Source organism: Eretmochelys imbricata, chromosome 2, assembly GCF_965152235.1.
Source record: "Eretmochelys imbricata isolate rEreImb1 chromosome 2, rEreImb1.hap1, whole genome shotgun sequence".
Lineage (NCBI taxonomy): Eukaryota > Metazoa > Chordata > Testudines > Cheloniidae > Eretmochelys > Eretmochelys imbricata.
Genome location: NC_135573.1, coordinates 147,912,148 through 147,929,503, shown reverse-complemented (window position 1 = coordinate 147,929,503; position 17,356 = coordinate 147,912,148). Strand labels below are relative to the sequence as shown.

General features: G+C 44.8%; 1 protein-coding gene across 1 annotated transcript in view; it reads right to left on the bottom strand.

Annotated features, from left to right (window-relative positions):
* Nucleotides 1–17,356, bottom strand: part of LOC144260525 (sodium-dependent neutral amino acid transporter B(0)AT3-like) — a 113,977-nt gene that overhangs the window by 66,957 nt on the left and 29,664 nt on the right. The window contains exon 2 of the mRNA XM_077809179.1: nt 6,010–6,150. Within this exon, the coding sequence (XP_077665305.1) occupies nt 6,010–6,150 (141 nt within the window). The remainder of the gene's footprint in view (nt 1–6,009; nt 6,151–17,356) is intronic.

The window sequence follows — 17,356 nt, the reverse complement described above, 5'->3', positions numbered from 1 at the left end:
CCCTCTTATAGTCTTGGCCTTCACAGCATCCTCTGGCAAAGAGTTCCACAGGTTGACTGCATTGTGTGAAGCAGTACTTCCTTTTGTTTGTTTTAAACCTTATTTACGTTCTCCACACAAGTCATGATTTTATAGACCTCTATCATATCCCCCTTAGTCTTCTTTTTTCCAAGCTGAAAAGTCCCACTCTTATTAATCTCTCCTCATATGGAAGCTGTTCCATACACCTAATCATTTTTGTTGCTCTTCTCTGTGTACCTTTTCCAATTCCAATATATCATTTTTGAGATGGGACAGTCACATCTGCATGCCATGTGGCCATACCATCTATTTATATAGAGGCAATATGATATTTTCTGTCTTATTATCTATCCCTTTCCTAATTATTCCCAACATTCTGTTAGCTTTTTTTGACTACTGCTGCATAATGAATGGATATTTTCAAAAAACTATCCACAATGACTCCAAGAGCTCTTTCTTGAGTGGTAACAGTTAATTTAGATTCCACCTTTCTGTGTATGTGTATATATAGTTGGGATTATGTTTTCCAATGTGCATTATTTTGCATTTATCAGCATTGAATTTCATCTGCCATTTTGTTGCCCAGTCACTCAGTTTTGGGAGGTCCCTTTGTAACTCTTCGCAGTCTGCTTTGGACTTAACTATCATGAGTAGCTTGTGCAAATTTTGCCACCTCACTGTTTGCCTCTTTTCAAGATCATTTATGAATATGTTGAACACAACTGATCCCTGTTCAGACATCTGGGGAATACCACTATTTACTACTTTCCTTTCTGAAAACTGACCATTTATTCCTACCCTTTGTTTACTATCTTTTAACCAGTTACTGATCCATGAGGGGACCATGACTGCTTACTTTGCTGAGAGCCTTTGGTGAGGGACCCTGTTGAAGGCTTTCTAACAGTCTAAGTACACTATATCCACTGGATCACCCCCCTCAAAGAATTCTAGTAGATTGGTGAGGCATGATGTCCCGTTACAAAAACCATGTTGAATCTTCCCCAAGAAATCATGTTCATCTGTATGTTGCTGATAATTCTCTTCCTTACTATAGTTTCAACCAATTAGAAGTTAGGATTACCTGCCTGTAATGGCTGGGATTGCCTCTGGAGCCTTTTTTAAAATTGGTGTCACATTAGCTATCCTCCAGTCATCTGATATAGAAGTTGATTTAAATGATAGGTTACATAGCACAATCAGTCAGTAGTTCTATAGTTCCACACTCCTAGTTGTCACCTGTCACCCCACACTGGGACCCATATCATCAAATAGCTACACCCCATTCTTGATGATGATCACATAGTGGACAGATACTTTGAAGTTTTTGAAAAAGAGCTTGGAAAGATGAACAACATGTCAGTGAAGCTTACTGTTAACTCTGAAAACCAACCAAAGTATTGAGAGCCCAGAGTTGTGCCTTATGCTCTGAAGCCTCTGGTAGAAGCAGATTTGGACTGTTGATTGATCGCTGTCACTGGTTTCACAGTGAGTAGGCTACATCCATTGTACCAGTAATCAAGGAGGATGGCTCGGTCTGAATTTGTGGAGACTTTGAAGTGACACGGAATCCGGCTTTATGTGCAGACCAGTGTCCACTGCCTCCTACTGAAGATTTGTTTGTTTGTTAGTGGTGGACAGTATTTCAGTATATTGGATTTGCATACTAATGCATACCTACAAATGTAGGCTGAGCTTGCAAATATCTCACTATCACACGCAAAAAAGCTTATTTTCTTACAACAGGTTGCCTTTCAGTATCACATTGGCACCTGCCCTGTTCCAGAAAGCCATAGATGAGATTTTGAAGGGCTGAATGAAGTTCAATGCTGTTTTGGATGACATCCTTGTTATAGGAAAGGATCATCTTCAAAATTTGGGTGCTGTCTTTCAAACACTGCAATACCATGGACTGAGAGTATACCAAAACAAATGTGAGTTTTTCAAATCTTCAGTTGAATACCTTGGACCTGTAATTGATGCCAGTGGCTTAAGGAAATCACCAGAGAAAGAAAGAAAAGGTAGTTCCTGAAGTGCTGCCACCACCAGAGAACATTTCAGTATTACATTCATTCTTAGGACTGCTTAACTACTATGGTACATTTCTGCCTGTTCTGATGATAATGGCACCTTTACATGAACTGTTACAAGCAAAGAAAAAATGGGAATGGACTAAAGAGTGCGAGTGTGCATTTAAGGAAGCAAATAAACTGTTGACATCAGCTGAAGTTCTTACACATTTTGATGCTTCACTACCATTGAATTTGGCTTGTAATGCTTTATGACACGGAGTGGCTGCAGTTCTTTCCCACATTTTTCCTAATGGCATGGAGAAAGCAATTGCTTTTGCATAATGAACATTCACTACTCCTGAGAAGAACAGATAAAGCAAGAAGCTCTCAGCATTATCTTAGGAATTCGGAAAGTTCCATACCAATCTGTATGGTAGACATTTTACCTTGCTGATGGATCGTTGCCTGTTACTTTCAATTTTTTTTGGACCAAAACCTGGCTTTCCGTCATTAGCTTCTGCTCATATGCAATGATGAGAATTGCTACTTTCAACTCATTTCTATCCTATACTGTATGGGACTCAGCATGGCAAAGCTGATGGGCTGTTGCGACTGCTACGCTTAAACTCCTGTCAACCCAAAGAAACTTCAGACAAAGTAATCTATCTCAATTTGATGAATAGATTACTGTGATGGGGTGGACTAGGCCCAAAGGCCTCCTACTGGAGGCCTTGGAGTCCTGTCTCACCCATCCCAGGAAAGGAGCAGTGGAGAGGCCCTCCAAGTGGGCTAAAGTGGCTGAAGGGGAAGCAGCCAATCAGAGAGGCTGCAGGAAGCAGCCAGTGAGGACGCAGCAGGCTCATATAAAAGGAGCTGCAGGGCCAGAGTGAGGGCAGTCTGCTTGCAGAGACTGGGGGAGCAAGAGGTGCTCCTGGCTGGCTGCAAGGGCTAGGGCAGGTAGTTGATGGCAGGGACCAGGGAAGCAATGGAATAGCTTCTGGCTGGCTGCCAGGACTCACTGAAGACCAGCCGAGGGAAAGGACTGTCCATGGAACTTTTTACCCCTGGAAGGGGACTGATCTAGACTGACCCAGCTGGAGAGCTGGGGTCAGAGGACTAAAGGGCAGGCGATGAACCCCCGAGCAGGAACCTTCACATGTAAGCTGGACAATTAGGGTACTGAGAGAGGCCCTGTTGGTCAGAACTGAGGACCAGAGCCTGGGGAGGGCTACAGGACATTACTGAGGGCTTTGAGATAGGACAGAAAGGGGCACTCATGAGAGGTGGGTACCGCCCTGCTGAAAAGAATTAAGACTGTAGGCACTAAGCCAGAGAAAGGGGACGCTCATGAGAGGCAGGTGCTGACCCTGTTACAATTACCTATCACTAGCATAGACGTCAACAAAGTAACCACTAAGGATGATATGCTTTTTGTTCTGAAAGGATTCATACTGCAATGTACACTGTTCAAGATCAAAAGAATCCCCAGTTTACACAATTTGTCTCATGTGAATTATCTGTGAATCACGGTCGCATCAGATGTGGAATACAAGGGATCATTCTGAAATCACTTCAGTCTCAGGTTTTGGAAGCTCTTCAGGAAGGTCATTTTGCCATTGTATGGATGAAGACCATAACCCAGAATCACATCTGGTAGCTGAGGATCAACAAAGATATTGCGAGCAAGGCGAAGTGCTCTACTAAGTGTCAGAAAATTCAGCATGATCCTAGCCCAGTTTATCTACATCCTTTGGTTGTGGCCTCGGACTCCTTGGACACATGTTCATGTGGACTTTGCTGGACCTTTAGAAGGTGATATGTTTTTGGTTGTAATCAGCGCCCATTCAGAATAACCAGAAGTTTCCAGAATTACTTGTGCTATAGTTACAAGGATGTCCAGTGGTCTTGGTAACTTGTTTTAGCCAGGTTGGTTTACTGGTACAGTTGATGAGTGACAATGGACCTAAATTCTGTTCTGAAGAATTTCAGAGGTTCCTTGCTTCAAATGGAATTAAACATTTTCATTCCACTCCTCACCATCCTGCTACAAATAGATAATCTTTGGCCTGAAGGATTGTGGTGTTGCCCATCCAATCACTTCCAACACGTGAGGGAATGTTCTAGGAATCAGTGGGCAGAACCATACTTATTTTGGTGGAAGCCAGAAAAGCCTGATTTCCATTGGTGTATGTGAGAGGAAATTCATGCCACAAAGTGCCCATTTAGTGCTGCATGCAGAGGAATGTCTCTGGTGCACTCTGCTGCTGTCTACACATTACAGGTATGCATCCGATGACGTGAGCTGTAGCTTACGAAAGCTTATGCTCAAATTGGTTAGTCTCTAAGGTGTCACAAGTACTCCTTTTCACATTACAGGTAGTAGCTTAATATGCTGCTGTCTTTCACTGTGTGTGTGTGTGACCGAGTAGGCCCATGTGTTCATACCCTACACATTACTATAACAATTTTGTACAAGACGTATTGTGAGGTATCATCTGTGTGGCAACATTGTATATGAAGTTATAATATTCCCCTGTATGGTGTTTATTAACACATGTTCCAAACCCCATAGCTTTGCCTACACAAGTTGCAAACAGGTCTGTCCTAAACAAAGGAATGCATGCTTGCTTTAATTTGATTGATTTAAGCAGTGAACAGATTCATCAAGAAGGAAGGGAAGACAAAGTTCAAACAGGTGAAAAAAACAGTAAGGAATATCCTTCCACAGACTCTTTGGCTCCTGGTTCTCAGCTGGAAATCTTTTTCAAGAAGGACTGAAACTATAAAAAGGAAGGACAAACACCCAAGGTACCCCCTTCCCTCCACCCATTGCATTCACTAAGCCTGAAGAGACAAAGGAAACAGCTGTTGGACTCTGGGGGAGGAGTCCTAACCTGACAGTTTGGTCAGTGAAAGCATGTGGTGAGAACTTTGAAATTAATATTGAAGTTCAGCACCAGTTTAGGATTTTATCTTTATTTTTCTTGTACCCATTTCTGGCTTTTATGCCTCATTACGTGTTTTCACTTAAAATCTGTCTTTGTAATTAATAAACTTGTTTTACTGTTTTATCTAATCCAGTGTGTTCAAGTTTAAGTGTCTGGGTAACAGGTTGTGTGCATATTATTCCCTTAAACGAATAATGCACTTAACATATTTGTACTGTTCGGGAGAGGGCTGGGCAGTACAGAACATACATTTTTTTGGGGAAGATCTGGGACGGGATGTGTGTTGGAGTCACCCTGCAGCATAACCAAGACTGGTGAGAGCCAAAGTGTGGCTAGCTGGCTGCAGCACACACACAGACATAGCTGGGAGTGACTTACATGTTGGAGGCTGTTTGTGAGTATTGCACCCAAGTGTCAATGGCCTGCAGAAGGTACCCAGGATGGGGCTAGGCTGTTCAGACCCATAATAGTGTTAGAGTATTCCTCTACATGCTTAACTGCTGGGGACTTGTACATTGTCCTATTATTAGTTTTTGATGGAGGAAGGTTTGTGTGACTCCTGATAAGGACCCCAAATGGTCCCTTGTTTTAATTAATGGTTTGTCTCTGTCCAGGGTTAATTCCTAATTCATTTAGTTTTCCTCAAACAGAGTGGAAGGGACCCAAAGGGGGTTGGGTCTAGTGGGAGGCAAGCAGAGTTCTCTTGGGCACATCGCTTGGTCTTGAGATATTTTTAACAAACCCACTGTGTCCCCACTAGACTGATTTTATTTTATGTAACTGTCTTGTGTTTCCTAAATAAAAGCGTTTTGAGGCTTCATATCAGAGAGCAGTCCTGTATGCTTGTGAATGGGTAAGAACTGCTGGACAGTGTGACCAGGGAGATCAAACTTTAGTTTCCTAGAGCCAGTATTGCTCTGGGTTGGAGCTTGAGGCACTTGTTTCAGTTACTTAACCAGTTCCCTAGTCAATATTTAATATGGCTCTTGACAATGGGCTAACTAGTTTTCAGAGAACATGGAGAAACCTACCAACTCCTCCAAAGTAAGGTGAGATGGTATTCCAGACACCAATGCTGCCTTTTCTCAAGCGCTGTCCCATGGCTAGTTCAAGATGAAACAATGGGATTCCTTCAAAGACAAGTGCTATGACATATGGGATCAAGAATGCCCCTGGGAACATAATTAAAAATAGTTACGCCATAGAAGCTCTGCATCTCACACAGATTTTTTTGCTTTATTGCTGCTTGTTATATTTTATTACTGTAATACTCAAGGCCCACAATCAGATAGTGGCCCAACTGCTATAGGTCTTGTACAAGCACAGGGTCAGATTACTCAGTCAGCAATTTAGTTGTGGGAGGCATGACTCAGATTCTTCATGTTACAAACCCCCTAACCTTAAGCAATGCAGATTCTCTTCAGTAATCATAAGGCTACAAATATCCTCCAACATTCCCTCCATTTCTCCTCCTTTCAAATGTTTAATCTCCCCTCCTTCTCCAGCAAGCACTACTTATTCTACTTTTTTCTCTCTCACCAGCAAACACCCTCATCTCGCTTCCTAGCCAGTACCTTTTCTCCCCCTGCCTCAGTTTCCCTCCCTAAGGTTCCCACAAACCTGACCCTCACTCAGTTTTCCACCCCAGGATCCTCACCTGTCCTTCTCCTCTGATCACCTGACATTGCACATACTTGAACCTTCTTCATAGTAAGGGGAGGATCAGAAAAAAGTAAGAGATAGGACCTAGACACCTAAGTCCAGCATTTACATGCCCCTTACATTTACAATACCCTGTTCAGCTGCTGCTGAATGCTGTAGGTGCCTAACTCACCTGGTGTCTACATTTCCGCTGTTAAAGTTCTCTACATGCCTAAATTTTTTGCCTCTTGCTATGTGCATTGCTGTCTCGCTCTAGGCACCTGGATGTCTAAATGCCAGAGCAACCCACAAATGATCTATTTCACTTCTAGGACTTGAGCATGCCTACCTGAATCAGGTCCATTCAAAATCTAGCTGGAGGAAAAGCAGCAGCAGCAGCATTATATTAGGGGAGAAGGAAGAAATTTCCACAATGGAAAACAGGGCCAGATTAAGACTCAAGTTCTTCTCCTACCTTCACTACCTATCTCTGATGCGTAACATGGCTGCCCCTCTCCTCTACTACTACCTCTACTTCATGAGGCTGGACGGTGAGGGGAGGGGAAGGTTGCATGGCAGCTGAGACTAGACAGGGAGAAACAATTTTATAATTCAGCCAAACTTCAACCACTTCACTGAAAATTTCCCATGCCAGGTGTCTGCCTCAGGAAGGATGTTGATAAAATGGAGAGGAGCTCCAGTTCAGAGAAGAGCTATGATAATAATTAAAGGATTAGAAAACCTTACAATTGCTGATGTGGGCACTGGGATTCTGGGCACAGCAACCAAGAGCAGGGATACAATCTTCTGGAACCCAGGGAACATCAAGAAAGTGGAAGCGACCTGACTCTAATGCAGAATTGGCAGAGGGGAGGGGAAGAGTGGTGGAGTTAATAGTTTGGCTGTGCAATGGGATATGGAGCAAGTAGGGGGAGGGAAGCACAAGATCTGAGAAGGAGCCAGGGAGAAGATTGGTTGAAGAGACTGGGATAGGGAGACTGGGACTCAGACAGGTAGACCAGCAGTGGAGACTCACTAGATGTGGGAACCGGGACTGGTATGAGGATGCAAGGAGGAAGCTGGGGAGACTTGGATGATGAGCTAGCGTGGGATGTGTGTAAGAAACAGAATGGGTACAGGCTGTAGGAGACCCAGGGAAAAGCGTCTGTGTCCACTCAGATATGCTCCCCTCCAGAGACTGGAATGGAAACCAAGATTCATGGGTCTCAACATTCCCCTACTGCTAGCAAATGTCAGAGAAGCCCCAGCTAGCAGTAGTAGGTTGCCATTTGAACAAATGGAATAATTGACAGAAAATGGCAGTGGGTCTAAAAGTTCCAGTCCTACTTGTGACCAAGGTTTGCATCAGTATGATTCCATATGATGGAATTTTCTTTTTTTTTAAACTGTTAAATTACAAAAAAAAACTGTAAAAAGAACATTATTAAGCTTGCAAAGATGTAAGCCAGTGAACTGAATGTGTTCTACTCTGCCATCTGTTGACAAACTGGGGGGAAAGCCCTCAGAAGAAGACTGTGTTTGCATAGACACACATACTTGCCTCTGATCAGCAAAGAGGCCTGCTTTGCCAAAGTGATCAATTTTCAATGTTGATCAAAAATTATAAGTTTTGGATTCAAGGGTAATAAAATGTTGTTATTGGCTGACTAAAAGGCAACAAACTATACTTAATATGCCCTAATGGAGGGGAGTCACCTGAAATCTAGCCTTGTTTGCTAGGTGTGGGGTATTGATGCCAAACCCATGTGAAAGACAGGGTTGGGGCGGACAACAGGTGTTCCTGGTTGGTGCTGTTGGCTCATTTAAATGGTACTAGATGTCATGTGATCTCCCCCCACCCTGTCTTTAAAGAGAGAGGTGCTAGGATTCAATTGGGAGTTCTTGTTTCTTCTCAGTGATCGCTAGAGCTGAAATCTCTGATAAGCTGGTCTTGAGGCTGAGCCATAGTCCTGGTGTGGGGACAGTGTTGAAAACAGTGGTGAAAACAATGCAGGGGAGGTAATGGCAGCAACAGTTGTTGGGAAAGATTATATATATATATATATATACATTGTGATTCATATATCCATGTAAGATGTCATTGAGGCCTGGTATGAATTATGCGTGCTTGACATGAATGCATGCATTGCAAGTTAGCAACTGAAGCAAGGACTTAAGGTCAGGGACTATTAGAACTCTTTGTGCAAAAGCAATCTTATGTTTTGAGACAAATGCGGAAAATCATCAGAAAAGGAAATAACACCAGCTAGACTGATTATAAAATTGTATAAGAATTGGAGGAAATGGCACGCCTTGGATCATGGTGGCCCGCCCAAGATTGTCTCTTTGGAATTGTGCGGATAGAAGGCCTAGTAAACAAAGGCAAAAAACCGATGACCCAACGGAATGAACTAGAAATGGATGCCTATGATTTCTGCAAATTGGAGTCATTTATTGATCCAGAGTCCCGTGTGGATATAGATGTGGTTTTGCCAGCTCTCCACATCTCATGATTTTATCCTGATGGAAGGTACTTTGACTGGCCATCAGGATCATTCTGACCTTTGGACTCTGCTTTAGTATGTTTAGGGTGTGAATGTGGAGTGAGTAAGGTTTGTTTTGTAATCAATAAAGAGCATTTAGAGTATTATATACCAACACTGTGTCTAATATCTGCTTGCTCCCCATCCCGTAGGGAGACCTCTATTATGGGTCTAACCCAATGAGGTTCCATGTTACCCAGTGAAATCACAAGCACTGGGCTAGATGGAGGAACCTTAGACTACTGCAGGTGGTGGCAGAGATGTTTACCAGCAGTAGCAGTGGTGAGCAGATGAGCAGAAGTTGGCATTGCTCAGGCACCACCTCAACACCCCCTGGACTCTGGAACTTCACTGACCTGGGACATCAAACCAGAGTGGGGTGCAACAGAGGGAAAAGGGGAGTGGTGTGTTTAAGGACATTCACACCACAAGGGGGGAAACTGAGGCAAAGGACTACTGCTCAAGATACTGTATGGTGGGTTTACTTATTGTTTGTTTACTTCAGAATCTCTATCGCAGTGTTTTCGCAAATTAATCCTATGTTCCCTCTCCTCTTAATAAAAGTTTTCTTTTGTTATACACAGACTTAATGCTTGCAGGTGGGGACTATTGACTCTTTGAGGCAGCCCAGGGATAGTGGTTCATTTTCCAGTTTTTCTGTGTGAGGGCTGGAGCCAGTTCTGTTTTGTAATGTTAAGAGCAACCTCTAGATATTAAACCTGGCCCTTGTTACTGCCAGCACCACCTCTCAGAAGGGTTATTAAAACAAGTACTCAGAAGTTAGAAAATGCCAGAATTAAGCCTGCCTGTGCAACTTTAAATTAGTTCACTTATGCATATTCATTATAATTCAGTCTTTAATTACATGATAATACTATTTTTCCCCACTGGATTCCTGTCACATTCAGTGCACAGAATGGATGGTGCTTGCTCATTGAATTAGCACCAGGGTTCTCAACCCTTTTTCTTTGAGCCCGAACCCCCACCCCCATCATGCTATAAAAACTTCACAGCTCACCTGTGCCATAACAACTGTTTTCTTCCATATAAAAGCCAGGGCCAGCATTAAGGGGTAGGAAGCAGGGCAATTGCCTGGGGCCCCACACCACAGGGGGAACTGCAAACTGCGAAGCTAAGTTGCTCAGGCTTTGGCTTCAGCCCGGGGCTATGAATCTAATGGCAGCTATGCTTGGTGGACCCCCTGAAACCTGCTTGCAGCTCCCCAAGGAGCCCCAGACCCCTGCTTGAGAGCCACTGAATTAGCACATATCCAGTGTTTTATTTTCATTGTTCAATGGATGGTTCCAAAGCATCGTTTACTGGACACTATTCAAACCCTGCTCCAAATGCAAAATTAACTTGACATTGATTTCAGTTGGTGCTGTGAATGCTCAACTCTTCTGCAAATCAGACTGCAGGGTCTCAAGTCAGGCACCTAAAAAATGAGGCGCACACCTGTGAAAAGTTTAGTTTCAGTGACCTGCCCAGTATTATACCGGAACTCTGCGTGAGAGGCAGGGATAGACCCCTGATACTAGTCAGCTCTGTGTTCTTGGGGAACCAGAGCGCAGTATCGAGCCTGTCGAACCCCCCCACACACACACCTCTCCTTGAACCAAAACCGATCAGAGAAAATACTTGCAGAGAGCAGTGAAGGGTGTTGGGAGACACACCTAGACCCCTCCTGACAAGGGTGACAAGATTAAGACATCTCCATTAGTATACAGAACGGAGAACAGGGCTGTCACATGGGCCACGGAGGCACTGTGTTATATCCTCTTAAGCCGGCGATTTACTCTTGTGACAGACCATGCACCCCTCTAGTGGATGCAGCGGAAGAAGGAAAAGAACGCAAGGGTTACCAGGTGGTTCTTATCCCTCCAACCATTCCAGTTCTGCATACGGCACAGGGCTGGATGCCACCACGGCAATGTTGATGGTCTGTTGCAAGCACACTGCCTGGCATCCCAAGTTGCCCAACTCTGTGGTGTTGAGTGGGAGGTGGGAGAGATATGTCATGGGGCAAGGCCAGATGGCTACAGTAAAGTAGTGAGGAACAGGTGTGTTAGCCCCAGGCTAAACAAATTCCTGGTACCATGGTAATCAAATGGCAGTTGCTCCAGGTTAATCAAGACACCTGGGGCCAATTAAGATCCTTCTAGAAAGCAGTGGAGATAGCTAGGTTGATTGGGACACCTGAAGCCAATCAAGGGCTGCCTGGAACTAGTTAAAAGCCTCCCAGTTAGTCAGTGAGGTGCATGTCAGGAGCTGTAGGAGGAAGTCGTGCTGTTGGATAAACTGAGCAGTACAAACCAAAATAGGTAGAAGGAAGGAGGCCCTGAGGTAAGGGTGAAAGAGATATTGAGGAATTGGGGGGCTGCTGCTGTGGGGAAGTGGACCAGGAAATTGTACTTGTCCTGTTTCTAAAAGGTCAGCTACCATAGCTGATACTATTAGGATCCCTGGGCTGGAGCCCAGAGTAGAGGGTGTGCCTGGGCTCCCCCCCCACCCTGAGTTAATCAGTGAGACTGGGAGACAACAGAGACTGTGCAAGGGAGAGTAGCCTCTCCTCACCTCCCTTGCTGACTTATGATGAAAATGGCTCAGTAGGCTGTGACCCTTGCCTCTAGAGAAAGAAGGGCTACGCAGAGGGTCACAGTGAGCCCCTGAGGCTAGCGAAATCTGCCAGGAAATGTAGCACCCACTGAGGCAAGGACAGAGCTTTGTCACAGGGAGAAAATGTCTCCAGTGCTCTGTCCGTGGAGCAGGCAGAAAATATCTCTCAGTTTATGCAGACTAAGGATTTGTCAGTTGTGCCAGATGTGGTTCTGGACTCAACTAAAAACCAGGAAGGAAGTGTTCCTAAACCTGCGTCTGTTGGGGGTAATGACTTGTCCATGTAGGGAGCTACCTCAATCTCCAAACGTTTGTCTGGGAACAAAGGGGAGAAAATTCCGAATGCTGTGAATATTAAGAATGGCAGTTTATCTGCTGGGGGAGAGTTTGTCACCAATCTTCTGTCTGAGGAACAGACAGAATGTGCCCCTCAGCTTATAATGATTGAGGATATGTCAGTTGTCTCAGGAGTCCTTCTGGACTCAAATGAACCCCAGAAAGATGCTCAGGAAGATGTTTCTGTAGAGCAACCCCTATCTAAAAAGGGAAAGGACAAAATTTCTGGGGAAAATGAATTGTTGCCTAAAAGTGCTCCTGAAGGAATAGAACCTCATGCTAGCTTTTGCAAGCGATTTGCTGCAACTGAAGGGTATGGAAGTGAGTTGATTGAGTTAGCTCATAATGAATCATTGCCTGTAGCAAGCAACAGTATAGGTGCTGAGAAATGTGGTTCAGTTTCTAGCTGCCAAAGTTTTTCAACTGTGTATAAATCCACTGACTTTGTTTTAAAAAGATCCAGGGTGGAAGCCATCTCTACTAAAACCAACACTGCCTCTGTCACTGCTAAGCAGCTCTTTACACACACCTGGGATGGCCACTACTCTATTGTGAATTGGGCTAGCTCTAATGTTTGTCAGGTAGAAATCCTGAATAGGAAAAATGGGAAACCCTGGCGGAAATGGTTTCATTCCTCACAGCTCAAAGAATGGAAGGATAAACCACCTGACCCTCAAGACTGTCTTCTCCATCCTGTCAGCCTCCCTTCTTGGCCAGCAAGAAGGAACAGCTTTGAGCCATTGGAAAATACGCATCGAGTGGGCTGGTCAGTGCCTACCCTGATGTTAAGACAGGAAAAGTCCAGAAAAGTCCTTGACTTCTTATGGCCACCCTCACGTAGGTCACTACTTCATGTTTGTCCTGTAATATTGGTCCCAGATTCTCCCAATATATACAGGGGGAGTGTGGGAATTTGTTCTCTCTTGTCTGGCCCCTCACAGGTCCCGAACACAACCCATGACATCCCAGTGGTGCACCAACACCCTACTGGTCATAAGTGTCTGGAGTCTGATGCGGTCCAGGCTCTATGCTGTACCTGTGATCCCTCTGAGCCTCTGGAGGTGCTTTCCAGTGGAGCCCAGAAAGCAAAATTGCTGTGCCAAACGCTGAACTGGACTTTAGCTGGACATGACTTGATTCAGCAAAGTCCCCCAGATTGGGTAGTTCTATTAAAAGGCACACATTGTAACAAGCTCATGACAGCAATTTGGTTTAAATTCTATGGGCATATTGCCATTTCGGAGGGATTTCATGAGCCCGATTTGTACAGAGTGGAATTGGGCCAACAACAAAAGAAAATTTTAAATTTCAACCCTCTGATCACAAACCTTGCTCTCCTCCAATGTTTAAGAGCCCCAATTTCAGGACCCCATGTGTTGAAATTGGATCAACAAAAACATTTGGTTCTTCATAGAATATCCAGAGTTGGAAGGGACCTCTGGAGGTCATCTAGTCCAACCCCCTGCCCAGAGCAGGACCAATCCCAACTAAATCGTCCCAGCCAGGGCTTTGTCAAGCCTGACCTAAAAACTTCTAAGGAAGGGGATTCCACCACCTCCCTAGGTAACGCATTCCAGTGTTTCACCACCCTCCTAGTGAAAACTTTTTTCCTAATATCCAACCTAAATCTCCCCCACTGCAACTTGAGACCATTACTCCTTGTCCTGTCATCTGCTATCACTGAGAATAGTCTAGATCCATCCTCTTTGGATCCACCTTTCAGGTAGTTAAAAGCAGCTATCAAATCCCCCCTCATTCTTCTCTTCCGCAGACTAAACAATCCCAGTTCCCTCAGCCTCTCCTCATAAGTCATGTGTTCCAGACCCTTAATCATTTTTCAGAGTAATAGCTGTGTTAGTCTGTATTTGCAAAAAGAAAAGGAGTAGTTGTGGCACCTTAGAGACTAACCAATTTATTTGAGCATGAGTTTTCGTGAGCTACAGCTCACTTCATTGGATGCATATAATGTCTTCTGCAGTTTCCACAGTATGCATCCAATGAAGTGAGCTGTAGCTCACGAAAGCTCATGCTCAAATAAATTGGTTAGTCTCTAAGGTGCCACAACTACTCCTTTTCTAATCATTTTTGTTGCCCTTCGCTGGACTCTCTCCAATATCTCCACATCCTTCTTGTAGTGTGGAGCCCAAAACTGGACACAGTACTCCAGATGAGGCCTCACCAATGTCAAATAGAGGGGAATGATCACATCCCTCGATCTGCTGGCAATACCCCTAATTATACACCCCAAAATGCCATTGGCCTTCTTGGCTACAAGGGCACACTGTTGACTCATATCCATCTTTTTGTCCACTGTCACCCCTAGGTCCTTCTCTGCAGAACTGCTGCCTAGCCATTCGGTCCCTAGTCTGTAGCCGTGCATTGGATTCTTCCGTCCTAAGTGCAGGACTCTGCACTTGTCCTTGTTGAACTTCATCAGATTTCTTTTGGCCCAATCCTCCAATTTGTCTAGGTCCCTCTGTATCCTATCCCTACCCTCCAGTGTATCTACCACTCCTCCCAGTTTAGTGTCATCCGCAAACTTGCTGAGGGTGCAATCCACACCATCCTCCAGATCATTAATGAAGATATTGAACAAAACCGGCCCCAGGACTGACCCTTGGGGCACTCCGCTAGATACCGGCTGCCAATTAGACATGGAGCCATTGATCACTACCTTTTGAGCCCGACAATCTAGCTAACTTTCTACCCACCTTGTAGTGCATCCATCCAGCTCATACTTCTTTAACTTGCTGACAAGAATACTGTGGGAGACCTTGTTAAAAGCTTTGCTAAAGTCGAGGAATAACACGTCCACTGTTTTCCCTTCATCCATGGAACTAGTTATCTCATCATAGAACGCAATTAGGTTAGTCAGGCATGACTTTCCCTTGGTGAATCCATGCTGACTGTTCCTGATCACTTTCCTCTCGTCTAAGTGCTTCAGAATTGATTCCTTGAGGACATGCTCCATGATTTTTCCGGGGACTGAGGTGAGGCTGACTGGCCTGTAGTTCCCAGGATCCTCCTTCTTCCCTTTTTTAAAGATTGGCATTACATTAGCCTTTTTCCAGTCTTCCGGGACTTCCCCGGATCGCCATGAGTTTTCAAAGATAATGGCCAATGGCTCTGCAATCACATCCGCCAATTTCTTTAGCACTCTCGGATGCAACGCATCTAGCCCCATGGACTTGTGCACATCCAGTTTTTCTAAATAGTCCCGAACCACTTCTTCCTTCAGAGAGGGCTGGCCACCTCCTCCCCATGCTGTGCTGCCCAGTGCAGTAGTCTGGGAGCTGCCCTTGTTCGTGAAGACAGAGGCAAAAAAAGCATTGAGTACATTAGCTTTTTCCACATCCTCTGTCCCTAGGTTGCCTCCCTCATTCAGTAAGGGGCCCACACTTTCCTTGGCTTTCTTCTTGTTGCCAACATACCCGAAGACACCCTTCTTGTTACTCTTAACATCCCTTGCTAGCTGCAACCTCAGACTTCTCTGAAGGAGGTTCAAATCCACTTAGAGGGCATGAATATCTCTCACACAGCACCTGCATGTGCTCCCTTGCTTGGAACTAGCCATAAGGGTTGGGATAAATGGGTAACTTGGGAATAAGTCTCACTGTTCCTTTGATGTTATCCAGGAAGAGGGGTCTGTTGTTGTCTTTGTTGGTAAAGCACGTGTGTGTGTATAAGAACAAAATGTAATATTGTATTAATTAATGGACATTGGACCCAAACCATGGTGCCTTATGCTAATCACTGTTTCTGTAATGTAACAACCATTGTTAGTTGTGATATTAAGTTTACTGTGCCTATATGGACTGTACAACATTTAAATGCCTATCCTGAGCTTTACAAGGAGGTTTCCCCCATTTCAGCCACAGTTAAAAACACAGGCCATCACTCCTGGTGGGAGTCTTTGCTTGGGTGGAGCCCCAGTGCAACAGGTCTTTTGAATATCATGCTTCACCCCATTGTGGTGATCATTGGTTTCCAAATTATACTAGCAATTGGTCTGGTTCTACTGGTTTGTTGGATACAACAACTGATGCGGTGGCTGCAATGGATGGAAGATCAGATCCGGTACCACAGAGTAAGGATGTGATGGGGATACTCGCTCAGCGCAAGCACCCCATCAATAGGGGGACTTGATACCAGTCAGTTCTGTGTTCTTGGGGAATGAGGGCGCAGTATCTAGCCTATCTGACTCATGAAAGACACCTCCACCCCCGTCTCTGCTTGAACCAAAACCGATCAGAAAAAAGGCTTGCAGAGAGCAGTGAAGGGTGCTGGGAGACGCACCCAGACCCCTCCTGACAAGGGTGACAAGATTAAGACCTCTCCATTAGTATGCAGAATGGAGAACAGAGACCACTCCCCTAGATCCTGCGCCCTGGTTCCCCAAAATACAGTGGGGAGATTTATATACACAGAGAACATGAAACAATGGGTGTTACCATACACACTGTAACGAGTGATCAGGTAAGATGAGCTATTATCAGCAGGAGCAGGGGGGAAACCTTTTGTAGTGATAATCAAGGTGGGCCATTTCCAGCAGTTGACAAGAACATGTAGGTAGGCATAGCGGTCAGAAGGTTTCTGGTATAGGTGGTGTTTATGTGACCATCGCTTATTAGCACCGTTGTGTCCAGGAAGTGGATCTCTTGTGTGGACTGGTCCAGGCTGAGGTTGATGGTGGGATGGAAATTGTTGAAATCATGGTGGAATTCCTCAAGGGCTTCTTTTCCATGGGTCCAGATGATGAAGATGTCATCAATGTAGCGCAAGTAGAATAGGGGCATTAGGGGACGAGAGCTGAGGAAGCGTTGTTCTAAGTCAGCCATCCCACCATCAACCTCAGCCTGGACCAGTCCACACAAGAGATCCACTTCCTGGACACTACGGTGCTAATAAGCGATGGTCACATAAACACCACCCTATACCGGAAACCTACTGACCGCTATGCCTACCTACGCGCCTCCAGCTTTCATCCACACCACACCACACGATCCATTGTCTACAGCCAAGCTCTATGATACAACTGCATTTGCTCCAACCCCTCAGACAGAGACAAAAACCTACAAGATCTCTATCAAGCATTCTTACAACTACAATACCCACCTGCTGAAATGAAGAAACAGATTGACAGAGCCAGAAGAGTACCCAGAAGTCACCTATTACAGGACAGGCCCAACAAAGAAAATAACGGAACGCCACTAGCCATCACCTTAAGCCCCCAATTAAAACC